The sequence below is a fragment of the Gymnodraco acuticeps genome, unplaced genomic scaffold, assembly GCF_902827175.1.
Source record: "Gymnodraco acuticeps unplaced genomic scaffold, fGymAcu1.1, whole genome shotgun sequence".
Taxonomy (NCBI): domain Eukaryota; kingdom Metazoa; phylum Chordata; class Actinopteri; order Perciformes; family Bathydraconidae; genus Gymnodraco; species Gymnodraco acuticeps.
This window is the reverse complement of record NW_022990398.1, coordinates 2,018,831-2,045,824: the sequence shown is the minus strand read 5'-3', so window position 1 is coordinate 2,045,824 and position 26,994 is coordinate 2,018,831. Positions and strand designations below refer to the sequence as shown.

Genomic DNA, 26,994 nt, shown 5'->3' with positions numbered 1-26,994 from the left:
AGAGCTGGTTGATGTCGCCAGGGAAAATAAAGTTTGGGGCTCTCTGCTGGAACTGCTACCTCCGCGACCCGACCACGGATAAGCGGATAATACATTTTTTTGCACAATAACAATGTTGGCACCTTCACCTGGGTGACTAATACAGTACATACGCCAAGGTAGTCTCTTGTAGCAAACATCCTACAGTTGGATTAACTATTAAATCCACAGCACTGAACTTCACAAGGAATGTTTGACGTAAGAGGATGGTGAATTTTGAAGTTAATTATCAGCATTTTGCATGGGTACGTACAGTGAATGGCGACATTGCCATCAGGGGCCAAGGAGACATTTTCCCTGCTTTCAGCTCAACGGAAGTGAGAGATGAAGGCTGCAAGTGGGAGCACACACACTAACGCGCACACACACACACTCATGGGAATGTATTCGTTTCAAGGTCAGGGTGGGGTTGACTCTTGTTACGAACAGGAGACTCACACACGGACACACTCACTCACATCCTCTCTGGTATTTGGTAGATGCTTAAGTGTGGCCTAGACATTTCCACCTCATCATGTCTCTCCAAAAACAGAAACTAAAATATATCCAGGACTTTTATAACATTAATATTTCCCATAGCACAAACTGTTCATAGTACATTTTATGATTTACATGAATGATTACAATGATTAAATCAATATTACTACAAGGCTCTCTTTGTTCAGAAGACAATAAAACTGGTACATAAATGACTTTCGATTATATTCTACACCAATAGCAGCGAGAGTGAGAACACTCACCAAGAGATCCTAATCCCCAAAAAGACTCGAGGAGAAACAATCCAAGGTGTACCGACTGGAAAACATCACATGAGCCCGTAGGAATGTTCGTTATCTCCGACACCCTGGGTGGAGGTCCTGGCCTCTGTCTACATAGAGTTAATCATTCACCACTCTTCCTACCATGTGTGTGTGTTTGTGTGTTGATGTGTGTGTGGCAGACAGGGTACAGCGGGTAAGAGTAACTTGTACTCTTTGTTGCAGAAGTAAACATACTTGTTTTTTCTGAGCGGGCGACCTGTCCCGCCACGATCCACGACAGCGCTGTGACCGCAGCCAGAGCCCCTATGTGCAGGAAAGGACCTGTGGCCTGGACAGAGAGGTGAGGAAGAGTAGGGAGGATGAAGGAAATAGGATATAGAGGAATGGAGACAAAGGGGAAAGAAAGTCAGCAAAAGAGAAGAGAAACAAAAGGAAAAGACAGAGAGTCATTGAATTACACACATTATCTGGGGTTAAGACATCACTCAGAGATAATAACTATAATTTGTAGGGGCTTTCAATTTCAATGGCATCAGTTTCAGAGGAGTAGCACGTCCACTTCAATCACAGTCATGGTGGTGAAATAATCTCACAGGGACACACTAATTATAAGCTTCTCACAACTCCTCGAAAATCGTATAGCTGTTAATGGTTAGGAGGATAAATGTGGATTGACTGTTTTCTCACCAGCACCAGGGATTTTCTTGTAAGAGAACAACAAAATAATATATATAGATATTTACTGTTAAAACTTCATGTACCTATTAAAAGGTAGGATTGATTGATTTCGATACTTATTTATTAATATCAGATTGATACCAGGCTAAAAAAAAGGTACAAAAGTGAAACTAGATGTTTTCAACCCTCACTTCCTCATCCAGGTAAAAGTGGTTACAGTTCAAATATTTGATCACAAACCAATGGTCAAAGTCTAGGTTGTTAAGTAGGAATAATAAACTGCCTTGACTTTGTGTCGCACTCAGTTAAGTATTTAAACGTTCAATCATCAGTGATGTAAAAGCCGTGAAACATGACTTTGTGGTTTCGCTGTGTTTCAGTGTGCTGACCTGCAGCGAGATGGGGATGACATCCCACTCTTGCCCCCATGTTTGATTGACAGATATCACCCCGATAACGGTGGTGAGCAGAGCAGCAGTCACTCCTATCTGTAGAGACAGAGAGAGAGAAAGAGATACAAAAAATCAGAGGGGCTTTCACTTTGGATAAATACATGTTCACTCACACACCAGATTAACCTCCAAATGGCCCTCAGCCCTTTCACACCCCAAACAGTGTTTGGTCCATGCATTTGATTTGCATATAACATTTTAGACTCCGTACAAATGGTGACAGATAGAAACAGAAATACACATCACAGACAAAAATAGATGCATAATGCATAATGCAAAACCCATCAACCACCTTCCACTTCCCATTTTTCACAACACACACGCCAACACAGTCGCTCCGTCTCACATTTGGCACATTACCTTATGGAGCCAGTGCAAATTTAGCTGTTGCCCAAGTGCAACGTGGCAAAGTGCTAGAACCTAAAAAGAGAAAAGCATGTCAAGTTAGAACTTTTTTTAAATGATCTGCTGCTTAACAATCTCAAATTGTTCAACATAACCATGGTCTTGACAACACAAGCAATCACTACAGAGGCAATATGATGAACACGACTTGTTTAACACCCCCACAGGGAATATATGATGTAGGACTGACCATTAAGAATGCAATGTAGGTGAAGCCAGCAGCAGTGGTGGCCAGGATGGGAACAGTGCCATCACTCCACTCCCCAGAGCGGTTGTACAGGAACCTGAGGAGAAAAAAACATGTGAAAAATAAATCTCATAACGACAGCTCACCTGCATTTCATTATTACTAATTGTATTGAAGGGTTAAAGAATAGATGCGATTGAGCTGCAACAAGCATTTAGTTTTATATTTTCTCTTTTTTCAATAAAACAATGCCTTAAAGGTCCCATGTCATGCTTTTCCAGTTATTACCTGTCCCCTTGTGTGTTATGTAGCTTGTTATGCATGTTAACGGTCTGCAAAGTCACAAACCCTCAAAGTACACCCTGTAGCGAGTAAAACTCTAACACAGAAAAGACCTGTCTATGCTGCCCCAGAACGCCTTGTTGGAGATTTCTCTTTTTACATTTTTTTCTTCCCGAGTATGGTGACGTAACCAACCCGTGGAGCTCCTCACACGCACTCACTCTTTTCTTAACTGCGGCTCTGCGGATTTCTCAGGCTGAGTTCAGGGTGAGTTTCGCGGTGTCTCGTTGTCTCGCAGACCCCACGCAGCAACCAGGAAACGACACCAGTAAGCCAGCTCACACTGTCCGCAGCAGCGAGCCCCGCAATGTCCCGCGGCAACACGGCACCCAGGCCCCACGCAGCAATACACATTAGGGTGGTCCTTAAAATTGAAAGTCGGAAAGTCTAAGCTCCAACCCCCATAATTCATTCAATTAGTCAAAAAAGCAATAGTTGGAGACTTTCCGACTTTCAATTTTAAGGACCACCCTACTGAGGCTAAACTTCAAGGTTGATGAGGGAGGGTAAATGTTGTTGGAATTTGAATAAAATTCACCTGGAGAGTTTTCTTGACAAATTCCGGTGGTTGGAGCTTAAAATAAATGAATTTGAAAATGTGCATGGCACTAAGGACCACCCTAATACACATACTATACAGAGATGCTGTATGAGAAACCAATGTGATTTTGGAACATTGAACAATATAAATCTATTCTAGTAGACCTCAATAATGGAATTATGATCAGTAGAAATGGCCATGACATGGGACCTTTAAGTTAGCTTAAAGATATACACTTTGATTTATTTCGACAATGGCAGGGTGAAAAGGTTGCTATTAGCAGGCTTTCTGTCAGCACTAGATAGCGGTGTAATATGAGTTGCCGGGTCTATAGCATTATCAGTTTACAATGGATCTGCAAGACCAGAAAAAAAAAGGCACAAACAAAATAAAAGGCTTGTGAGGGAAAGGAATATAAGACTGTTGGTGTTTCAAAAGGCCTTTAACGTTCATGCAGGCCCCTATAGAGCAGCCTCAAGCTTTATCGTAGCAATAAAGGTAACAAAGATACATCAAAGGGAGCCGTCTCCGTGACAGACCGCAGACGCTACTGTCGGGCGACGGTGAGAAATCAGACCAACGAGATAATGTGATTGTATCATTAATGGATGGGAGGAAAACTACTGACAGCTGGTTTTCTGTCGTATATGGAGCTTAAGTATGGGAAACAAGTGCATGCTGGTTATCTGGGTTCTAGCAATCACTGACTGTCAGCTTCTCTTTGCAGACAGAAGACATTGTTGTAAAAATGTTTATTCAATGTCGCTTTGAGCTATATTTCTTTAAAGGCTGACAGTATCTGTACATCCACATCTGAAGAGCAAAGACAAGTGTGTGTGAGTGTGTGTGCCCATGTGGGCTTTGACATGACAGCCAGTGCCTTTAGCACTAATTACTTTGAAGCGTTATCAGTGATTCTAGTGGCACAGAGCCACAGCGGGGTCACTTAGCGCTGATGCTCCTAGCCCTTTGTGAATAAATTGATACTGCAGATGGAGCAGGACGCTCCCTGCTGCTAAATCACTAGAACACATAAGGGCAGGGATGTCAGCTGTGTGATTATCTGTGGAAATCCCACAACAAGCAGGAAGGAGAAAGCAGGAAATGTGAACACTTCCTATTAGAAAGGAAAAGCAAATGTCATGCACATGACATCCAGAGATAAATATACACTGGGGAGATTGCTAATAAAAGAAGTGAGGTTCAATTGAATAAAAGTAAGAAAATGATGAATGAGAGAAGTACAGGGGCATTGTGAAATCACAGAGTACACTGGCTGTGAGAAGAGGTAATGGAAGGAGACAGAGGATAATAAGAGGAAAAGGTGACATTGTAGAGGTTACTGAGAGCAGGAGGAGCGGGGGAGGGGGAGCAGAGCATGTGATGTGATATTTTGGGACACAGCCATTTTAACCATTTCATACTACAGCATGTATAAGAACATGCCGAACACAAATCACTTCAGAAATATAACACCACAAATCAAGAAATGTTTGATTTAATGCTAATCCAAACATAATATGTCAGTCGGATTCACAACTTGAAGGGTGCTGAATCTTTGGCCATGAATAATGTTTTGAAGGGTGTTTTGATCACTAATGTCCAGTATAGTTTGTACCTTAAGTATCTAATGTACATGTAATGTTCTTGTATAAATTCATAAAATCACTTGTGCTTTAACGAAAATTGTTTGCGTGGTTTTATGCAATTGTTTCCGCCTAGAGGTTTGAAATAAGGCTTTGTTGTTGGCTTCACATCTTTTCATTCACATATAAATGTGGTCACAAAGGCGGCATGGGACCAAGTCATTTATAGTATAGTAAATGTTGGGAAAACCATATTATGTAATGGTGTAATCTGTGGAAAGGATGGGTGGTCTTTGGGTCAGATTAAGGCAGATTAAAGTGACGATTTAGGAAATCAACAAGCCGAAAAGCTGGGATAGAATGTATTTACTGCGGAAACAATATGCTGATGGGAGTGTGGCTCTCGCTGTGTACTCACCAGTTAAACTCATTGTAGTCGTTATGTGCTTCCCACCAGAAGTAGAACCAGACCAGCAGCAGACAGAAGGTGAAGAGGAGGATGATGGACCACAGCAGCTCCCACTGCGTACACACAGGAAGAAATAAAACTCATTATCTCTGTGGATACACTTGTTTAATTTGAATGAATTAAAGACACATTACAGAACAGCTATAAATGCTGCCAAAACCAAAATTAGGACTTAGTCTGCGTTTGTTTACCCATAGCTATTAGGTTGAATATTTGTAAGTAATTTGTACAACTTTCCAGAAGATCTTCAGAGCGCACCAGAGCTCATTAGATGACAACTTTATGCAAGCTAACCACAACATGGTTTCAACCTGGCTGCCGACCTTTGGAGAGAGTATTCCCTTATACACTTTGCTCATAATGATAAAATTACTTTTAATAACTTCACAAGCAAGCCAGCTAATTACTGTCCTCATTCGCTTTGCACTTTCGTACTATGGCAGATATTAAATTGGCTTCTTCTTCAAATACAGGAAACACACCTCTGGGTCACTCTCAGGCGGGAACATTAAGCAGGTGTGCTCGCCTCGTTCTTTTTTGCGTATTTAAGCAGCCACGCTTTTGCGGTTACTCGAACAAGAGACTTATATGACCTTTTCATAATGCACAGATTTATTTTTATTTTTTAAAACACCTGAAGGAACAGAGCAGCAGAAAATGTTTGAGGACTTAAATGTGCCGATAACCCTCAGGTTACACACAGACACGCAGTGTTCAGTAGTTTCTTGGCTAGATATTAATAGGATTTTAATCCATCAGATTACAGTGAACACATGAAAGGGACAGGGTGTGAGAAAACCACGCACATGTTGACCACATTGTTAAAAAGTAGTGAGGCTCTGTGACGTAAATTCTAGGTAATCTGAAAAATTATCTGTTTTACTGGGAAGAAAAACAAGTCACAACACATCTAAAGGTTGACTGGTATTACAGTCATTATAGCTGTCTAGCATGTCCTTAGGAAAACATACTTTTGGATAAACAGTAAAGACGTATTTAAATGACATCAATATGTTGTCCGGGCTAAAACCATTATGAGGTCCATTATTTAATTTGATGACGCATTTTGATAATTGATTAACAAGCAAAAATGCAAAAGATAACATAGTTCTAGTTCCCTTTTTCTGTTTTATTACATCACTTCAAATTGAGCATTTGGGGGGGTTTGGACGAGTGCCTGGACAAACACGCAATTTGTCCCTCTGAGCTCCAAAAACCCAGACGTGGCTATTTATTAAATTTCACGGGAGTAAACCGTTGTTGTGTGTGCTGCGGATCAGATTATCAGCGCCTCAGTCAGCTGATGAGACACCCAGGTAAGACGGTCTGTCTGGGAATGAGAGATATAAAAAGGTCAGTGACTTTTTTTCTAAATATGGAAGTTCTGAATCATGACACAATCACATTTCACTGCCTGCAACTTATCCAAACAGTGCAGCATTTGAAGGTCATTAAAGCTTCTTTGTAGAGCTTTCCCGCGTCAGACTGGAAGTAGAAGTCATGATGGTTTGGTAAACTGATGATACTATTAGATTTGTTGGCATGGTTTTATAGCATAACCGAGATCAGATGTACAAAAAAGGAAAACCAGCACTAGGGAATGCCAATTTAATCCCATCTCTTATTTGGACATGGGTTTTGCATATTTTCAGACTTTGCAAGACAAAAAAAAATCTTATTATGCAAGAAGGTCTGCTTTCATCAGATATTGGCACTAGATACGTTTGGATACACATGTTCCTCTTTGAAGGAAATGACCCTGAAGTAAAAGCAGTCTTTCTAGAAAAACACTTCCCGCTTTTCTTTTATTAAGTAAATACTATTCAACACTTCAGGTGTTTTTTTATCATCAGTATCACATTGTCCTGTACAGGAGAAAACAATGATTAACCATTTAATCAGAGCAAAGCAAATCTATTCCACCGACAATAAGGTTACCATGGTTTCTGTGAGAGGGAGCTCTGCGTGTGTGTGTGTAACGGATCAACTCAGATTATTGATGAGGGGGCAGAGACCCTCGCTCCCATGGTCTTTAATGGCTACCTGCAATCACCTCTGAGATATGACCTTTCTCCTGAGAGGACATTGTCCCCCCCACCACCCCTCCCCTGTGGATTATGATGATGCGACCTGATATGCCCCATGAAGAGCTGTGATGGTTAATAAGTTGCTTTCATGCAGTGTTAATTGGCTCTCATAATAATCTGAATCCCAGAGATCGGATGCTAAAGATGGAGAGATAGATTTTAATATACGCACATTGCTAAAGTAGCTTGGATAATACACATCTGTTTCATTTACGATTTCTAATGAATACTTTCATGCACTGAAAACTATATTCAAATTACAAAAACAACCATATATATTAACCAGCATACAATAGAGTGTATTAACCATATGATCCCATGTGTCACGCTAGATGATAAAACCAAAAACATTCCATCAAAATTGCGACAATATTTAAGAGTTGATTATTGGTGCTTTCAAATTATTACCATAATGCCTTTTTTGATCAATATTCATAAGTGATGTGAGTAGTATTAGTAATAAGTGGTTTAAGGCAAAACGGAAGATGCGAAAAATCACTTTACTGTAATCCAGCCTTGAAATTTACAGTAGAATAAGACAATGCCATATTAAGTTATTACGATATCCAAAAATATCACAATATCAATATGACATTGATATATTGCCCAGCCATACATATCCTAATATTTGCAGGATAAAAAGAACCCTTTGTCAATTTCTGCTCAAAAACTGCCGTGATAGTGTTTTAAAACTGAGACAAATCTGTATTGACAAAATTACTGATTTCTCATTTTTGATTTAGGATCTGATGTACTCTTCCTGCTCGACGGCTTACTCAGCAGCAGAGATCGACTCCGTGACATCACATTACCATTCTGCATGGCTGGCATTTTGTCCAGGCACACCACCCCATGGCACCGGCAGCAACAGAACACATCCGTGAGAAAACCTCAATCTCTGTCTCAGTGTTTAAAGAGCGGTGTATGCCAGCAGTCATTGGTGCTTTGTTCTAAGAGTTATTCTGACTGGTGCCACGCTGTTTGCCCTTTGGAGACATCTTAGAGGACACGGAGGACAGGTTCTTCCTTGGAAGACTCAAAGATATTGGATTAGCTTTGATTCAATCAAATTATGTGGTAAACTGTAATTAAAATATTTGGAATTACTTTTCAAAACCACAAAGGACGCTCTCTCCAGCTAGTCCCAGGAACTTCATTCAGACAGCTGCAGTGTTTAAGATTCCATTTATTTCTTATCATTTCTGAACAAATGTGTCTTTCAAATTGTAATAAAGGATGGATGTTATAGATAATGAACCTTTGAAAAATAGACGCTGCTAAAAATAGAAGGGACATTCATTGCAGCATCTTAACTTCTTATTTTAAAACCTATAAAAGCATACACTCCCAAAAAAACACTTGCACTTAACAAATATATCTGATAAGGGGCTTTCTGGCACTCACGAGGCTTAAGGGATTCCCCAAAATTGTTTACACTATGACAAATACATTGAGTCTCTGAGGAAAACACTAAGAATAGTGTGACACTGATTCATCTTCGCTGACTCACCAATGCGTCAGAGAACTCAGTCACTTAACATCTGGGAAAAGCAGGTGGGAGGAGAGGGAGAGGGAGAGGGAGAGAGAGAGAGAGAGAGAGAGAGAGAGAGAGAGAGAGAGAGAGGGCCACATAAGTCTTTGTTTAGAAATATTCAAAGATTTAAAGGCCATTTCTACTGATCATAATTCCATTGTTGAGGTCTACTAGAATAGATTTACATTGTTCAATGTTCCAAAATCACATTGGTTTCTCATACAGCATCTCTGTATAGTATGTGTATTCACTCTCTGTCCAACACGCCTTGTTGGAGCTCCTGCCCCCCCCCCCTCCCTATGAGCCCACTCTGTTCTGATGAGTCCACAACTGTTACAGCGGAACAGTGATTATGTGTTACCATGGCGTTAGCAACCAGAAAATGACACCAGTAATGACAAACAGATGAGAATGCTGCGTGGGGTCTGGATGCTGTGTTGGTGGGACGTTGCGGGGCTCGCTGCTGCGCCCAGTGGGGCTCGAGGAGCGGACAGTGTGAGCTGGATTACTGGTGTCGTTTCCTGGTTGCTGCGTGGGGTCTGCGAGACAGCGAGACACAGCGGAGCTCAGCCTGAGCACACACACTCACAGCCAGGCTGAGATCCACAGAGCCGCGGGTGAGAAAAGTTAAGGCTGAGTGAGTGTGTATGTGTGAGGAGCCGTTACGCCACTATGACCAGGAAGAAAAAAATGTAAAAAGAGAAATCTCCAATGAGGCGTTCTAGGGCAGCATAGACAGGTATTTTCTGTGTTAAGAGTTTTACTCGCTACAGGGTGTACTTTGAGGGTTTGTGACTCTGCAGACATGCAGAAAAAGCTACATAACACACAAGGGGACGGGTAATAACCGGAAAAGCATGACATGGGACCTTTAAATGACTGCAACAAAGAATTTGAGCAAATTAAATTCAGCCGATATCATTTTACTTTTCTGCCTGCAGTTTGTATTTATCTTAACTTAAAGGTGGGGTAGGTAAGTTTGAGAAACCGGCTCGAGATACACTTTTTGTTATATTCCATGGAATGCTCTCAACATCCCGATAGCAATGAATATCTTAAGTGCTTTGACAAAAAATCTATTAAAAAATGTCATCTGTGGAAGCCGTAGTGCTGTAAAAAGCACGACCAATCATTTTAGCCGGCCCGGCTAAAGTAACTGGATGGCCTACCTGCCTGTCAGCCTTCCATCGGGGCACAAACTTATCTCGTGCCCTCATTGGTCATGTGCGCGTTCGTGTGTGTTGGAGGAGGGGCTCTGTAAGGAAGTGGCAGATTTTCTCCGGTTGCGTATTTTCAAATTCTAGCGCACTCGAGCTGGTTTCTCCGAAATGACCTACCCCACCTTTAAAGTGGCTCACAGCGGGTCCACTGTAGTGGCTTACGATCAAAGCAGCTAATGATACACTTAATAAATAGGCTTACTGGATTATTCAAATCTGTTTACAGCCGTAATCCTTTGAAGTTCAAAATGTCACATAACTCTTTGAGGCCTCTTTAATTGTTCTTGTTGAGCCGACACCCTCGATCCAATATTTCTTCACAGTACGTGATCACAGCATCAAATAGTGATTATTGCTCCCCTTGTTTTTCAGTGTTACACTCCCCGGCATCAGGTCTATTAGCATTGAATATTGAATTTAGCAAATAAAACTTAATTGTGTCAAACCACAGTAATTTGTGGTGAATATCTCATTGTGTGTGGTGAATGTCTTTTTGAGAGTCATGCGGGTGGAGTTAATCACATGTATTTAATGTAATTATAGAAGATTGGTGTAAAGAAATGTGCAATAAACTGACTTCTAAATACTCTGACGCCTTAATTGAGCTCCTTTGGGACAATCCCGATCAGATTATAACCAGGCAAATGAGGCGTGCAACATTAATAATGGTTGCAGAGATTCTCTGATGTGCATTTGCCCTACATTCCCTGTAAGGGCAACCACTAATGATGATGCCAACGTGACTGAAGGATCTACGAGCTCTTATCCGTCCAAGAATGCTTCAACATGTCGGATCCAGGCTGCGGTGTCGTATCCATAGGAGGGTTATTATTCATGCTCTACAGAACAGGTTATTCATGCATGGATGAAGTACATGCTAACTAAAAACATACAATTATATATGGTTATTTGAACAAAGCAAATGACAATACTTTATACCGTGCTTTGATTTACAATATATTTTCAAGTCAACCCCCAGGCCAAAAATGGAGATAGATGCACATTGACGTGTGACTGCTTGTGTAGATTCAACATGTCAAACTGCAGCTAGAGTAGCTTTACATAGCTCAACTCTGACCTGTTAACAGCAGCACACTGTGAACAAACACAGCCCCACAGCCTATACATCACACAGGGAAGCATTGGGATTACCACTATATTAATAACCGCACACATTTCAGCAGAGCATTCTTTCGTAGAGCCAAGTATGCGCTGACAGGGCAAAAAATAATAAAGCATGTTTGTGCTTGGTACTTAATGTGAGCTGAGAAACTGTAGTGTACACTTTTACATTGGGGATTGCAAACTCAATCTATGTGGGCGACAGTATGTATGTGTCATAAAACAAGGCGAATAGTAACTGCTGCATTGGCACGTTACTAAGCTATCCTGACATGTTCTACAGAAGCAAGGAGATCATGCAAAATGCATTACACATTTAGCATATGATATAAACTATGTTGTAATAGCCAATATAAGGATTTTCCTATGTAGATATCACAAAATGAAATGATGCATTCAATTAGGTCTGACAGCTTGGCTCAGTATGCTTTCAGCTAACATGCCAACACTGGGGAGAAAATATTCAGTGGGATGCCCCTGAATATATTTGCTGTCAGAGAGAAAGAGACAAACAGACACAAACATGGCATGTGTGCGTGAATAAACTTGTAACGCAATGAAAGGTAGGAGAGATTCTGACTCACTAAAGCAGAGCTTTTCTCTCTGTGAGGCTCAGGCACAGCCTCACAGGCGTCTATCTTTAACACCTCAGTCCCCCGTCACATTCCTGAGCATATCCAGATAAGTCCCAGGCATTTCACAAAGGGCCAGAACTGCTTTTTAATGCGGCCATGCCACCACAGCGATGCAATTATCCTGTCACTAATACTGACCGAAACTCCACTTCTCTATTTATTTTAGGGTGGTGGAATACAGAAACTGTTGATGTATTTTACAGAGATTTTTAATATCTCTAGAGTGTTAGAATGTATACATCTTTTATAAAAACCTTTTTCAAATGATCTCTAAATCTGATCATTTTTTTCCCCACATGAAAGATCAACACTCGAAAATGAGCTCAAGATGAGACCACTTTGATCAAAGGCAGTCCCAGCCAGTCAGAAGGTCCTCACACTTCATGACATTCAAATATCATTCTTTACATTTCTTTTTTCAAATGATCTGTTTAGCAATTACAGAAAATGTGGGATTAATTCTTTAAAAATGAAGACCCCGCACAAGAAAATGTAGCAGGTGTCACTTTCTGTATCCATGCCCGGGCTTAACAGCCACACACCAGGAAGTAGCTTGGGAATGTTATAATTACAACAGATAAAGTAAATATGTCGTTCAGCGACCACATAAATTATCAGAGCTCTCAGTCATTAACAGTGGGAAACTATAGATTCAAAATAGTTTCTTTCAGTCTCTTAGCGACAGCTGCTTTCATTCTTACGCCGTATGTACTCTGCAGAGCAACCTATGTGCAGCTCACACACAATGATAAAGTGATTGCCCTTAAACTAAAGGAAAGTGTTAAATGACTACTTTTCTTAAAGATTGAAATCCTGCCTTGACATGTTCTGTCAATAATAGTAACGCTACGATAAATCCCTTATCTTTCAAGGCCTTGGTTTCACTATCTGGAACATGCATGTGCATTCACATTCACTAGCTACTTGAGTCAAAATCAATATGAGTTGCTGCCATTTCCTCCATAAAACACATCTCAAACCATCCATCCCCTCAGCCTCCTCTTTGAGTTGCCTCACAACTGATTATTTAAGATCATGACCTTTCAGTCTGGCAGCTGGAAGTAGGACTGGACAAGAATGTGAAGAAGCAAAATAAATTAGCTGACTCATTTAGAAGGTCACTTGTCCAAAAACTGATATTACACAACAAATTACATCTCAGCGGATGCAAGAGAAGATGGAAACATGTTATGATTAAGAACTACAATAATGTCTCTGCTCATTTAATCTTCTTTCTTTTGACAATGTAACTGTTGCTATCCAAAGCAACACTGTAACATGGGGGAGTCATCATCACTAACTGCTTGTTCTCTTTAACTCTCTAGTAGTAATATGACCAATATATCAGAGACCGGCTTACGAAGACCAAAGGATCACTGACAAATGAAGGCAGAGGAGCTTTGCTTCTATTTTTAAGGCCTTTGTGTGACTGAATGGTATAGACTGGCTAAATGGAAATACTTTCAATTATTACTGAGAGGCCAGATCGGCTTGCACTGCATGACGTCCACCGTCTTGCTACAAAGCACCTTGAATGAAGACGAAAGAACGTCCAGTCAGACAGCCAGCAGTTAACCTGAATGGCTAATTACAGTGAACACAGATGAAAAACGGGGGGGATTATTGAACGAGACGCAGGTGGATTATGAACGGGTCTACAGTCGTTTCAACTTGAGACTCTCAGTTCTCACGCTTCTGTGATTCGCTCAGGTCCGGTTACATGTAGCTGATACTTGTTCTTGATTGGCCACAGTTTGTTTACTGGGATCATTAAAGATGCAGTCACCTGCACCTATACTAGGACACATGGAAAAGACAATGGCAAAGACAGCTCTCTACTCTAAAGTCATACAAATAAATAGCAGCATCTGACATCACTAAGACATGGCTGCAGGCTTAGTAGTTATCTATATTTAGAATAGTGATAGAACGCATACATTCCAAAAGATATAATGACTTTATTGTCATTGCACCACGTATATTACAGTACCTAATAAACAAGCAACCCAATACATTAAAATGACAATAATTTAAAAAAAGACAGATTTAGCATTTCTGAATTTGAATCTTATAATTAAAAAGGACATAATTACAGGAAGAAATATATATATATATATTTGTATTGTCGTAGTCCCTGGTGCAATGACAATTAAGGAATGATTCTTCTTCTAATTGTAGTGGAGTTGCACTACAATTCAATCAAGAAGACTGTATGTATCGATTGGCTCAATCACTAATTATGCGGGACAATTTAAAAGAACGTTGAGGGGAATATATCCACATCCTGATTCGGCTAAACAGCCCGCAGAGTGAATGACTGTGTGCTTCTTACAGCGGGGGTCAAGACAAGTGCGTTCCGCCACCACACGGTCAAAACAAAGGATGAGCCCGGTGAACAAAGAATGCTGACTCGGCACTATCCTATAATTTGGACTGAAAGAACAACCACTCTCAACAGGAAACAGAGCTACGCGGTGTCCAGTTTCCTGCAAACAGGACAGGGAAAACATCTATGTCTCTTTATTATGTCCTGCAATGCTCTCTATATGATGCGAGAGCTATTCACATATAACCACCCGTGTTATTTGAGTCTGTTTGTTTATACACCCAATGTAGGTTAAATGCACACCACATGTTTTCTTTGGCATCCGTCTGCTGACTGCCACAAGTTGATTGTGTGTGTCCTAGGCTTCTGCTTGTCTACAGTAAGGAGGTATGTGGGCATAAATAAATGATCCAATCTAGTGCCTGCGTCCATGAGTGTGCACACATGGGTAGATGCGCTGTGTTTGAGTTTGTTGCAGCAACATAAACTGTGTGTCCTTCCTAAATACGGAATGGAAGAGATAAAAGGGAAAGGTCAGGACAAATTCCTTATCTTGTGTAGGCTGTAATACTTATCCTGAGATGTGCCAAATACTAGAAAATAACACTGTTAGGGAGGTAATTGCAACTATTCTAGATGCACACTTGAGATTTTATAAAGAAAATGTATAGACAAATGTTGATTAAGAATATATTGACATGATTGGGAATGTGACCATAAATAGGCATACATGTTAACTGTCTAAAACTGTTTCAATGCCAAAAGAAACTCATCTCATAACCTTTCATTGTCTTTCCAGACTATAATAAATGTGACTCGTATGCAGACACACGAACACCTGCAAGGCCATGGCTCGATAAACTACCCCTGGAGAAAAGTAAATAAAATAATTGATGGATGATATTGATAACTACATTTGATTAAACTAATTAAAAATGTCCACAGTGTAGGAGATGACAGACACTTTGGAACAGTGCAGTATTGCCATGGCAAATCAACCTCTATGTTGAGAGCTCAAGGTTATTTATGGAGGATGAGCCAGCAGGGACATGTTTGGTCAAAAGGAATTGTTTGTTGTAAATCAATGTCGAAGGTAACTAGAGAACATTGAAGTGAAAGAGCACACAGTTATGGAGAGACATGTGTGGGTTTTATAACGTTTTTCCGATAGAGGCGAAGTCCCTCCCTTTCTGGGGGACCTCCATGGGACCTTATTTCGGAGAAAGTATGTATTGAAGTCAATGGGGAGATAAAGATTATCTTTCGATCCCGTTTGAATTGTGTCACAAATTACACATATGATGTTTGTCAATCTTAAAAAGATAATTTTGCAAGTCAAAAAAATAAAAATGTGTCGTAAAACTGTGAAGTAACACATTTTTTTGTGTGAAACCGCTCAATGAACTACATTTCCCGTCTCGCACCACACACCAAGATGGCCGTCACGTTGGCACATTTCACTTCTTTCTTTCAGAATGAGGCGAAAAGTATTGAACGAGGTGAAAATCACTACAAGTCTGGGCATGTTGAGAGCTGCACATACACACAAGGGGAGTTAGTCGGTTCCGTAAGAGCCAGCATGCGGGACCGGGACTCTGGGATTTGTAGTCTTTCTAGTTGCGTATTTTTCATAGTCTTATATTTCAACAGTTTTACGAGAAAATGTGACATTTTTGACATGGAAATTATTATTTAAGATTGACAAACATCATATGTGTAATTCGTGGCACAATTCAAACGGGTTCGAAAGATACGTTTTCTCTCTCCATTGACTTCAATACATGATTTTTCCGAAATAAGGTCCCATGGAGGTCACCGGAAAGGGAGGGACTTCGCCTCTCTATGTAGTTTGTACAGAAACAAATACATGTTCAATAATTTCACCCTTCCTACACAAACATCTTGTTATTCTGAGCTGTGAAAAGACTCATTTCAATTCAGCAGCCAAAAAGAGGATTTCCATCCCTTTTTATACGTTTGTCAAAATGTAGGTAGAGAGAAGATGAGAAAAACTGTAACGTCTAAAAGGAATTCACATTTTAAAAGAGGCATGCTATTAAAAAGCTGAAAAGTTATATCATTTTCCATCGATCTCCCTGGGTAGTACAGCTCTCATTGAAATGACAGTGACAAGAGAAATGACAGAGACTGACATTATCATGTATCATTCACTGCTGAAAGAGAATGAACATAGGAGTGTGACCAAATACTAAAAAAAAGTAATGATGTACCACAGTGGTTCTCAAACTTTTTTCAATAATGTAACCCCTTTGAAAAAAAGTACCCCCTGATCAGCGCAAAAACAAAGTTAGGGAAAAAATGCCTATATAAAGAGGTACAGTACAGCGCTGCACCATCAGTGTCTGATTTATTTAGGAGGCGTGTGTCGCAGTGGATTAGTGCGTTGGTGTTTGGATCAGGGGAGCACAGGTTCAAACCCCACTGCCGTCAACATGTCGTTGTGTCCCTGGGCAAGACACTTCAACCCAAATTGCTCCTGTGGGGATTGTCCACAGTATTGAGTATGTAAGTCGCTTTGGATAAAAGCGTCTAACAAGTAACATGTAATAATTAAAACAACAACCTTGTAACTGAGAAACACTTAAATGTTACATTTCAAATGTTACAATCCATCACTAAATTCATGGCAAACCAATTTCAACATCATGCAATAACACTAAGACGACATTAGTTGCCTTGAACTGATCTTTTTAATAAGTTGTACTTACAATGTAGTGAGAAACGTGGGCTTGTGCTTCACTGAGGATCTTTGTCATTCTGACAGGGAGGCCACTGCAGTTATTACACTTCGCGTTTTGAAATATGTGTAACTCTGTTCATATAAAACCCACACTGCTCAAACTTCCTTTCTTTATTTATTTATTTTGGGGCGTGGGGAATGAAGAGAAAAAAATATATGAGGATTTTGACCCTCATATAAACATATGCATAATGCAGCGCTATACTTTGCGGCCACACTGAGCAACGCTTATTGTTTAGGTCCTTTGATAAGCAGGCAGTCAAATCATTAACTAGAACTAGCTAGATCTGATAGATTTGGAAATAAACGCGAGTGAAGTATAATCGGACACGAGAGAGGGATCAGAGATCAGATCAGCTGCTGCTGACGGAGAACAAGCAGCTCTGCATTATCACAGCTCCGTCCGCTGTGACGGACCGTTGAGCGAAGCAAAATAAACTAAGAGTTAGACCTAACACACTTAGCTCGTTTATCTACCCTGGAACTAGCTAAACTACTTTCGGGTCACTTATTACAGGTTCAGCGAGCTGCACAAGACTGACGGTCTGTCAGGAGAGGGAGAGGAAAAGAGAGCACCCAGTTTATTTTCCCCCATTTTATTATCCAGAATGACTGTAAACCTTTGAATAAAGTAGTTAATCTACTATTAGTAGTTTGTTTAAACGCATTACTTATGTTATATAAAATAAATCTCACGTACCCCCTGCAGTACTCCAACGTACCCCTAGGGGTCCGTGTACCCCCATTTGAGAACCACTGATGTAGCGTACTCGAAGGACATTGTTTCCCATTTGGTTAAAAACAAGCAATCAACCTGCGTGCCTTTTCTGTGATGATTCACTTTCATACGAACACAGTAACATTTGAGTGTGTTACTATGGAGACATCGAATGTTGTCGAGTAACTTTTTTCCAACAGCTTTCAGGAGAGCTTTTAGATGTGTTGTTCATCTCAATCTTCTCACAACTTCTACAATGGTTTTTTTGTATTGTCTGTACAAGCAGAAATGCAGAAATTCAAATTGGTGTAGCTCATCACAAAACCGTATTTTTCCCCCCCCTCTCACCTTGGTGGTGTCATCATGGGAACGTTGATAGCGTTTCCAGCGGCAACCGTAGATCCCAGTGATACAGGACAAACACAGCTGGCGCTCATAGACCTGGAGGGGTTGGTGTTTCACCATGCTCCTTCAGTCAGTCCTGCATCCAGAGCTCGAACATCCCACTGTCTATGGGGTATCCTGTAAAAAAAAAAAAAAAAGCATTTCAAATGTTAACAACATGAGGCCAAAAGTGTTGGGACAAAAAAAATCAATCCATGGAACAAACAGTGAAGCACGTCAGGCACTTTGATGGAAAACACATGCTGACCTGAAAAGCATCTGATACAAAGCCCGGCCTTAAATTAAGACCTCGTTACCCAGCGCTAGTTTCCATTGACAACTGACTGCTAGGAGCTTTCATCAATATGATCAAGAAAGAAAAAAAAGAACATTCATTTGAACAGGCCCTTGTGAGCCCACCATTTATTAAATTACAGTGACCATGAATATATCACACAGGCACTCCAGATCTAGGTCAAAAGACAGCGTGCAGGCCCCATCCCTCCCTTTTATGTCAGGCCCAGAAGAAAGGCCAGGCAGAGAACAGGCCAGCAGGCGTAACAAGGATGTTATGCAACAATGCCATTTTAGCAAAGCCCTTCAACTTACAGTATGAAAATCGATGCATCCCGCTTTTAACAGTGTTAATGGTCCACGTGCCAACTACTAGACCTGCGAGCGGTACAAAGCCAATTCTGTGTTGCAGTGAACCAAAAAACCCTCTCAATCAGGAAGAGCAGCAGAGCACCATGAATCATGATACTGATCAAATGTATCAGCACTACTTTTATGCCTTTCTATTTTTGAGTTATTGACAATGGTAGAAAGATTCAGGCTGCTTTGGACGTGAAAACGCTGAGCTACAACTCGGTCCTCCCTTTGAAATGCTGCTGTGTCGGCATTGAGGCTCTAATGAGCTATAATAACAACGGTATTACAGCAGTGCTGGCTGTTATCACAAGTTTACCTCACTCCCCTGAGACATGGTGGAGCCCGTTGTACTGCCTCTGATCAATCTGCAGTTAAAAGTTCGTCTTGGTGACATCGAAAGCATAACATTCTGAGTGTAATGAATGGATTATCTCTGCTGATAACAATCAAACAAACATGATTACAACTTTTTATAAGCACGCAATCATGTTCCCTGAAGCATTTACACTGGCGACACCACTTCTTAACAGTTTGTGAAGCACAGCTAGCATGCGGCTAAGTCAGATGTGATGTTTCAGAGCAGGTCTGCATGTTAACTACACTCTTCCTGCTGTAATCTGGCTGTCTCAGACTCTAGGCAGCTGCTCATTAGCATCTGCTGCAGTGGCCATGTTTCCTGTTATTAACAGCTCTGAGGAGGGTGGGCCTGACCCAAGGGTACAACGATTCCAGCCCACCTCAGCAGGACCACAATGCTCTTGACAGACAATGCCTTACATATATAAATGTTGTATTGTAATCTACCACCTACAAAGGCTTCTCAACATCTTTTGCATTCTCAAGAATGAGAACTAAAACCCCCAAAATAAGATAACATTTGAGTACTTGCGGTTCCCTCGTTTTGACGTCAATGGGTTTTGTGATTGGGTTTTTGGTTAGAAGTCTGAAATTAGGTAAAACTACTTTTAAGCAATTTGTACGATATGTCAGAATAGATTCCAGTCAGATATTTCTGAAGCGTTTAAGTGTCATAAAAAAGGCAGTAGCTAACATGTTCTACTAAACAGCATCACAGTGAACACAAGACTGTCTTTATCATAGTAGCAGTGACGTGAAATAATGTGGTGGTTTTGTTTATAGCCCTCCATTTAACCTCTGGTTGTGCTTCTTACTGTACCATTTGCGATTGCATTTACGCTTCAAAAATAATAAAAGTGCTTTTAATATCTGAAGATTAACCAGCTGAAGAATGTGTCTAGACATGTGTTTGACAGAGAATATTTGCTGCAATTATCCAAAAGAAAAATACAAGTGCAAAGCTAACTGTCAGCTGTCATCCCTGCAGCGCTCTACATGAAGCCAGAGAAATGTGTGAAGGCATTGAAAGAAAAAAACCTGGTTTAAAACAATCTGAAAAATGTGCTAGAAATAATCACATTATCTTATTGAGAGTCTGCATCGCTGTATTCTCAAGCTGTCTGCAGCCAACCAGGGATTTGAACCTTGATCAGATCAGGAACTGCTTGATAACAAGCATAGCAATTATGCTTGTCTGATGCGTCTCATGAATAAATCATGTCTGACGGGTTGAAGGGGATCACAGCTTTGTAAGCAAGTCATTTCCAGCCTTGAATCTAGCAGCAGGGCTCTAAGGAGTCAAGCAGTTTGAAGAAGGTTCGAACAACAGGTGAGCATTTCACTAGACAGACTTTCTGTTTATGACATGGAATATCAAAATGTCCCAGTCACTTTCATGAAATTCATTGTAGATATTAAAAGCACAAAAACAATTTGACCTACTTTTAAGAGAATTATTTTTTGAATTCCACTTATTTTAACACAAGGCACAGGTTTATCATTTGTTCACTAAAAAGCTGTTTTGTCAGCTCAGCTTTTGTTCACTTTATAGTTTTATAGGAGTAAATTAACTTGGATACAATTCAAAAAAATGAAAATAAACCCATTGACAATTCAATAAACATTTTTAAATATGATTTTTAATTAATGTTTCCTACTGCAGTATGTAAACCCAAACACTACATAACATATTCATTTGATTAAATTAGTTAATATTAATATTAGCAGGCCTGAGCTGTAATGATGGGCGTGTATGATGCACGGTTCCTAATGACGTAGGACAACGTGTGTTTGTGTCTGGGCATGTTGAACAAGACAAAAACAATCGTGCAGCTGACAAAGTAAAGCTCCATTTGCGTGTTCATCGAGGCAACGTAACAACCACTTTCAGCACGTCGTGTTGTCACTTGTTGACAAATCGTAACGTTCAGACCTGTATCCACAGCATGTTGTTTCAGCACAGTGGCTCACGCGGCTTAATTCACAACATGTTTACCTCTTAAATCTTCCATTTGTGCCAGTTGTGTCATTTATATCACAAACTTCACTGCTCCTTCAACTGAGCTGAACATCAAACAGCCCATTCATTTCAATATTATCATAATTAGAGAGAGCAGCACTGAGATCACATATTTGTCACCTTGAGTCATCCATATTTTACTTCCGAGTTAATTTGCCCCAACCCTCATCAGAGCTGTATGAAGACAGAAGGAAATGTGCTGCAGTTAATCCTTTTATCAGCAAAGTGTCTGACAGAAACTCATCAGCTAAATGACCCAGAGGACACAATTACATATTTTATAAACTGTGATGAATTGGCAAAGTTAAAGTTTAATAAAGCATGGGCAATGAGGTTGTAAGATTAACTCTAGAGCCAAAAAAAGCTCAGCTGAAATGGTGAGCTTCACATCACACATTTTTATAGAAGACATCTATGCCGAGAGTTTAAACACCATTTCAGATTGTATTAGCGGACCCATCCTATCAGGACTGCATCAGATTAAACCGGTGAAATCAATAGTGAACAAAGCTTTCCACCGCAGCACGAGTAGCTTTCGTAAAATATTTGCGTCTGTCACAAGTTGTCTGACTCTGAACAAGAGATGATTTGAGGGTTGCATGAAAACCCCTAAACGGCTGTTGTCATCCCCTTTTCTGCTGCCTCATTTCCTCCAATCACAGGCACAGAGAGGGAAAACAGTCTGCAGGGGAGGAAATGCTTCAGCACTTTCCCAGCCGAAAACAGTGTCTTCTCCTGACCAGGCAACTGAGGGAGAGGGCAAGCAGCAGAGGACTGTGATCCAAGGCCAACACACTTATGGGGGGAAAAATACACGTCCGCATTTCAAAACCCTTCTACAAAATGTGTCTGATCTGATGACTGTAACATAATACTACAATGTCAATGTTTCTATTGTGTTTCCAAAACTCAAACATTTAACCCATCTTCGAATCATTCTGAGAATCGACATGCACAACAAATTAGACTTCTGCATTACACAGTTACACTTGGGTACGATACACAGTATTAAATGAGACACTGAGCTAAATAAGCTCCAACAATTCTGGTTCCTTTTTTGGTTTGCTGTCATTAACTATCATGCTGCAGCATCTCATTTACTCTCTGTGTCGGGGATGAGCTCTTTCAACCCTCATTGTTAATATAATTGCGATGACAATTTGTAAAAAGCGAATAATTCATAATTAAACCCGTCCAATAAGGGTTAACAGAAAACCGGTATATTTTGATCTGCTCTTTTAGTATATCTCATTCCACTGTTTTAAACAAACATTACTAGCCTGGCTTATTTCCAGATATCTTAACATTTGGCAAATTCTTGTAAACATAGCTTCGGCATGAGTCAAAGCAGCAGCCCAGCGCAGCAGCCCCCGCAGCAGCACCCACCCCCCGCCAGCGCTACCTGCAGGCAGGGTTTCTCCTCAACACTGATGGGGGAGAAAGGAGGAAAGAACAGGAAGAATGATATTATTGACTGATGTCTTCGTTCTTTACTTTTCTAAACTTCACGCAGTAATGTGAGATGATATTACGTTTATAGACTTTGTTGTTGTAAACATATATTTTGCTGCTCTAGAATAAACATGCAGATATATTTAAACATAAATGAATGATTATCCTGGTCTGGTTTTACTCTTTTTTGTGTAAATATACTAGCAATTATTAAGTAATGAAAAATAAACCGTAATAGTATTGATACGTCAGACCGCTAAAGAGTATTGATTATCGAGTAATAGCATCAATTCAATCCTAATGATATATCTTGCTACTTACAACCAAAGGCGGTTTTTTTTTTTTGTTGCAAAAACAAGGACAACATATAATGATATATATATATATATATTTAATGACCTTCACTTTGATGAAGGTCATTAAAGCGTCAATCTGTTTTTAAATTCACAACACACACATTCCTACCTGCATTTCAGTGATCCATTTCTTCTCTGTAAATCGTCCTCCACTTAGTCCTTTCCTGATCCCCTTCATGTTTTGAATGATCTGAATTGCTAAGATGTGTATTGGATACCGAGTAACAAAGCTCCATGGAGACTTAGCTGAACCATGTGGCATCAGAAGATGCTGTGAGGGAGTTGATTAGTGACACATGGGTGATAAAGCTCATTATAACAAGCAATGAGTGAGTCATTATACATCAGAGCTGTTGGCGCTGCCTCAGCACTCGCTGTAGAAAATATACTTGGAGTCTTGGCAATATTTAAAATAAACTCACAAAAGATCCTTTGCCTTCCAAGTAATACTCTTGGTACCTCTCATGTTACTCACCTCGTTTTCTGTTTGAGCTAAACAAACTGTGTTAGAACAGTAAACAAACAGGCGTTTATGTATCCGCGATTGGTTGAGTCATTGTTGTGTTGTGTCAGTTGGCAACAGTGTCGTAAAGTGCGAATCAACGGTCCAAAATGTAAGATTTTCTAATTTCAAATGTAACTTGAAGAATTAATGACAAGTGCATTACGTTCTGACGAAAAGTCTAAAAAAGGCCGATTCTGGCTTCATCTATCCTGAAAGGCTAAATAAGAACATGTCATCAGCTTTTTAAACAAAGGTTGAGTACAGAGATAATAAAGATAAGCTTCCCACTGCTTACTTTCATTTCTCTTTCCATGCGTCAAAGCCAAGGCTGTTTCCTCGGAAACCAAACATCTGATATTGTGAGTATGAATGTTCACACTTTACTGCTATATCTCATGCAGGGGGAAACTATGGTCTCAAAATAAATAGTAGATTAAGATAACAGTTGAGGTAACAAGGCTTCTCTCCGCCGGGTCAATTAGAGCATTCGCTATTCACGGTAAATGACGTCTGAGGCCCTCCCATTATGAATTCAGTTTCTTCTACTTTGATGAAATACTAAGACAAAAAACTGCATTCACATCATGTACTGTCTTATTAAAGGTAGGGTAGGTAAGAATGGATAAACCAGCTTGAGTGCGCTAGAATTTGAAAGTACACAACCGAAAAAATCTGCCCCTTCCTTCAGACTTCCTTACAGAGCCCCTCCTCCAACACACACGAACGCGCACATGACCAATGAGGGCACGAGATAAGTTTGTGCACAGATGGAAGGCTGACAGGCAGGTAGGCCATCCAGTTATTTTAGCCGGGCCGGCTCAGATGATTGGTCTAGCTTTTTACAGCGCCACGGCTTCAACAGATGACATTTACGTATTTATTGTCAAAGCATTTAATAAATTCATTGCTATCGGGATGTTAAGAGAATTCCATGGAATATAACAAAAAGTGTTTCTGAGGTGAATTACCTACCCCAGCTTTAACACAGCAGCAAGATTCAACCTTAAAACACCAGTTGGGTCGCTCTCGATCGTAGAGCAATGGAAAACCTCTAATTTCACAACAATCATTTCATATGACAACACAAGCACATTACCAGATTACTTTGTGGGAACATGGAAAAGATAGGAATGTTTTAGTTCAGGCACCCAGCAGCATTTTCCTATTGCTACACAAAGAAATCTGGCTCACCAGAATGAATAAAAAGAAAATGTTTCTTTTACATTGTGTTTTCAAACTCACTTGACACTGTAACAGGAACATGTGAGAACTAACTAGACCTTGTAAGCTCAGGAAAGGAGCGTACAAAATACTTGTGGTGGTTTTAAGGTGTTGTAGGTTATGTATTAACAATGCAGTGCAATATAAATGCAGCTGTTTATGCCAGTTCCTGCAGAAAGCCTCTGCATTACCCAACTAAAACAATGTTTGGCATGCTTCAATCTAACCCTGAATGCAACCATAAATATAATCAGCCCAACACAATTCATTAACATCATTCTAATCAAACCTCAACATAAATCACTCCCATGAGTCGATGCCAAAAAGGCTTTGAGCCCACAGCTTCTGTTTATCCACAGTTTACCATTAAGTCCCACCACTAACCACTCTCACTTTGTCCACTCAGATGTGCCAGTTGCTGACAAACATTGCATACATATTGTAAAAGAAAATGATATACTCTAAGCGTGCTAAAAGTGTCACTCATCTGCAACGTTTTTTTTAAATAAATGATATATCAGCTCTATCTAAGCATCTCGTCTTTGGATTAATTGGGCACTTCCTTGTTTTGGGAGATACATGACTGATATATGTTGGAACAAATCCCATTGATTGATTACACTTTGCTAGAGCCCCCAAGTAGAAAGGTGTAATCATTAGCACCGTTTTAGAAGGTGAAGGTGGAGATACTGATTAGGTAGCTGCCGGTAAGCAAAAACACAAGTAAGCACTGAGTATGCAGACTTAAGTGCATCCTGGCTAACGAGCAGTTTGGCCCTTATTTTAGAAAAGGTTGACGTCAGGAAAATGACTCCCAAGGTCTTTATTTTTAACACCGGATAAGGGGGATTTTCTCATGCGAAGTCATTTCTAAACAACCATCCGTTTAATTGAAAGATGTATTATGTATTTGATTTATGATTTTACTTAATAAATACTCATTAAATCAATGACTAGATATCTTTATGAAATCCTTTGTCTTGTTACTTTTCAGCAGGTAAGCTGCCAGAGTCTATGTCTGGATGGAGGTGTGGTGTGCAGTGAATGTTTAAACAGACGGCATGCTGCAGTGAGAGGCGACATCTTTATGGGTCTTGGCCAGCAATACTTGTTTGAAGTCGTCTTGATGACCTTAGGGAATATTCCTTGACATATTCTGCCAGAATATTCATGATAATTAATGCAGATATATTTCCAAGCATACAGGACCCAAGGTAGGTTGATATGCGGTATCATCGATGTTCTACTGCTCTCTCAGGCTAGTGACATTACGATGAAAAAAAAAAGAATTGAGTATTCAACACATACTTGTTGAGAGGCAATGGTGCCAGAACATTCTGGCCTCACAAACGATGATAGAGTATTGCAAAACTCTTATGCCAGGGTTCTTGGGTGTTAATGTCCTTTCTGTGCTCATTATTCTGACAGGTCATGATTTGTTTTGAATGGTTATTGACTCTGAAACAAATAGATCCATTTGTAAGCAATATATTTAGGGAAATGTATTCTTTGATACTTAGCAGAGCTTTAGAAATAGGCAATACATAAATATGACCATAAAACAAAAACACATAATGAACCAGAGTGTTTGATGGAGATCATTAAACTGCTAACTGTTACAAAGACTGGAGTTTTTTTCTACTGAATTTTGAGCCAAGGAGTCTTCACGGCAGCTCCCAATTTCAAAGTCTTACATTAAACCTGAGATTTAAAAAGGCTCTAGCGCTGTGCCATACAAATAGTGCAACTGCAACTCAAAGCATTTGAGAAGAATGAATTATTTTGAGGTGAGATACTTTCAAACTGGCCGACAGCATGGAACGACTGACAATATGTCAACCACAGTATTTGCACATAATAACAGAATTAGTAAAGCTGGTGGAAGGAGTATTGTAGATAAACATCCAGACAATCTGACACTTTGCTTATCAAGGTGACAGCTCATCAATCCAATACAAATATGGGTCAGAGATAATCCGAGGAAACATTTATCTAATCACACTCCATCAGTTTCTTCATTTACACCTTTGATGACAGAAAGGAAGAGAAGCATCATTACTGTCACTCATTTCCATTTATATAGCAAAACAAAACAAAATGCATGACCGGAAAAAGAGAGAGAAATCCGCCCAATCATTTCAGTGCGGACGAAACAACGGAGGCATAAGTAGGTCAAGTGATATGT

General features: G+C 40.1%; 1 protein-coding gene across 4 annotated transcripts in view; it reads right to left on the bottom strand.

The window, feature by feature from the left end:
- The window catches only part of gdpd5b (glycerophosphodiester phosphodiesterase domain containing 5b), a 54,498-nt gene that overhangs the window by 15,141 nt on the left and 12,363 nt on the right, over positions 1 to 26,994 (bottom strand). For all 4 annotated transcript variants that reach the window (XR_004569844.1, XR_004569845.1, XM_034224729.1 and 1 more), the window contains exons 2-7: positions 18,212 to 18,385; positions 5,410 to 5,513; positions 2,526 to 2,619; positions 2,291 to 2,350; positions 1,868 to 1,966; positions 1,035 to 1,128 (exon numbers count right to left, since the gene is read on the bottom strand). Coding sequence is in view for 2 of the 4 variants with exons in the window: in XM_034224729.1 (XP_034080620.1) it covers positions 1,035 to 1,128; positions 1,868 to 1,966; positions 2,291 to 2,350; positions 2,526 to 2,619; positions 5,410 to 5,513; positions 18,212 to 18,328 (568 nt within the window). In the remaining 2 variants the exon portion in view is untranslated. The remainder of the gene's footprint in view (positions 1 to 1,034; positions 1,129 to 1,867; positions 1,967 to 2,290; positions 2,351 to 2,525; positions 2,620 to 5,409; positions 5,514 to 18,211; positions 18,386 to 26,994) is intronic.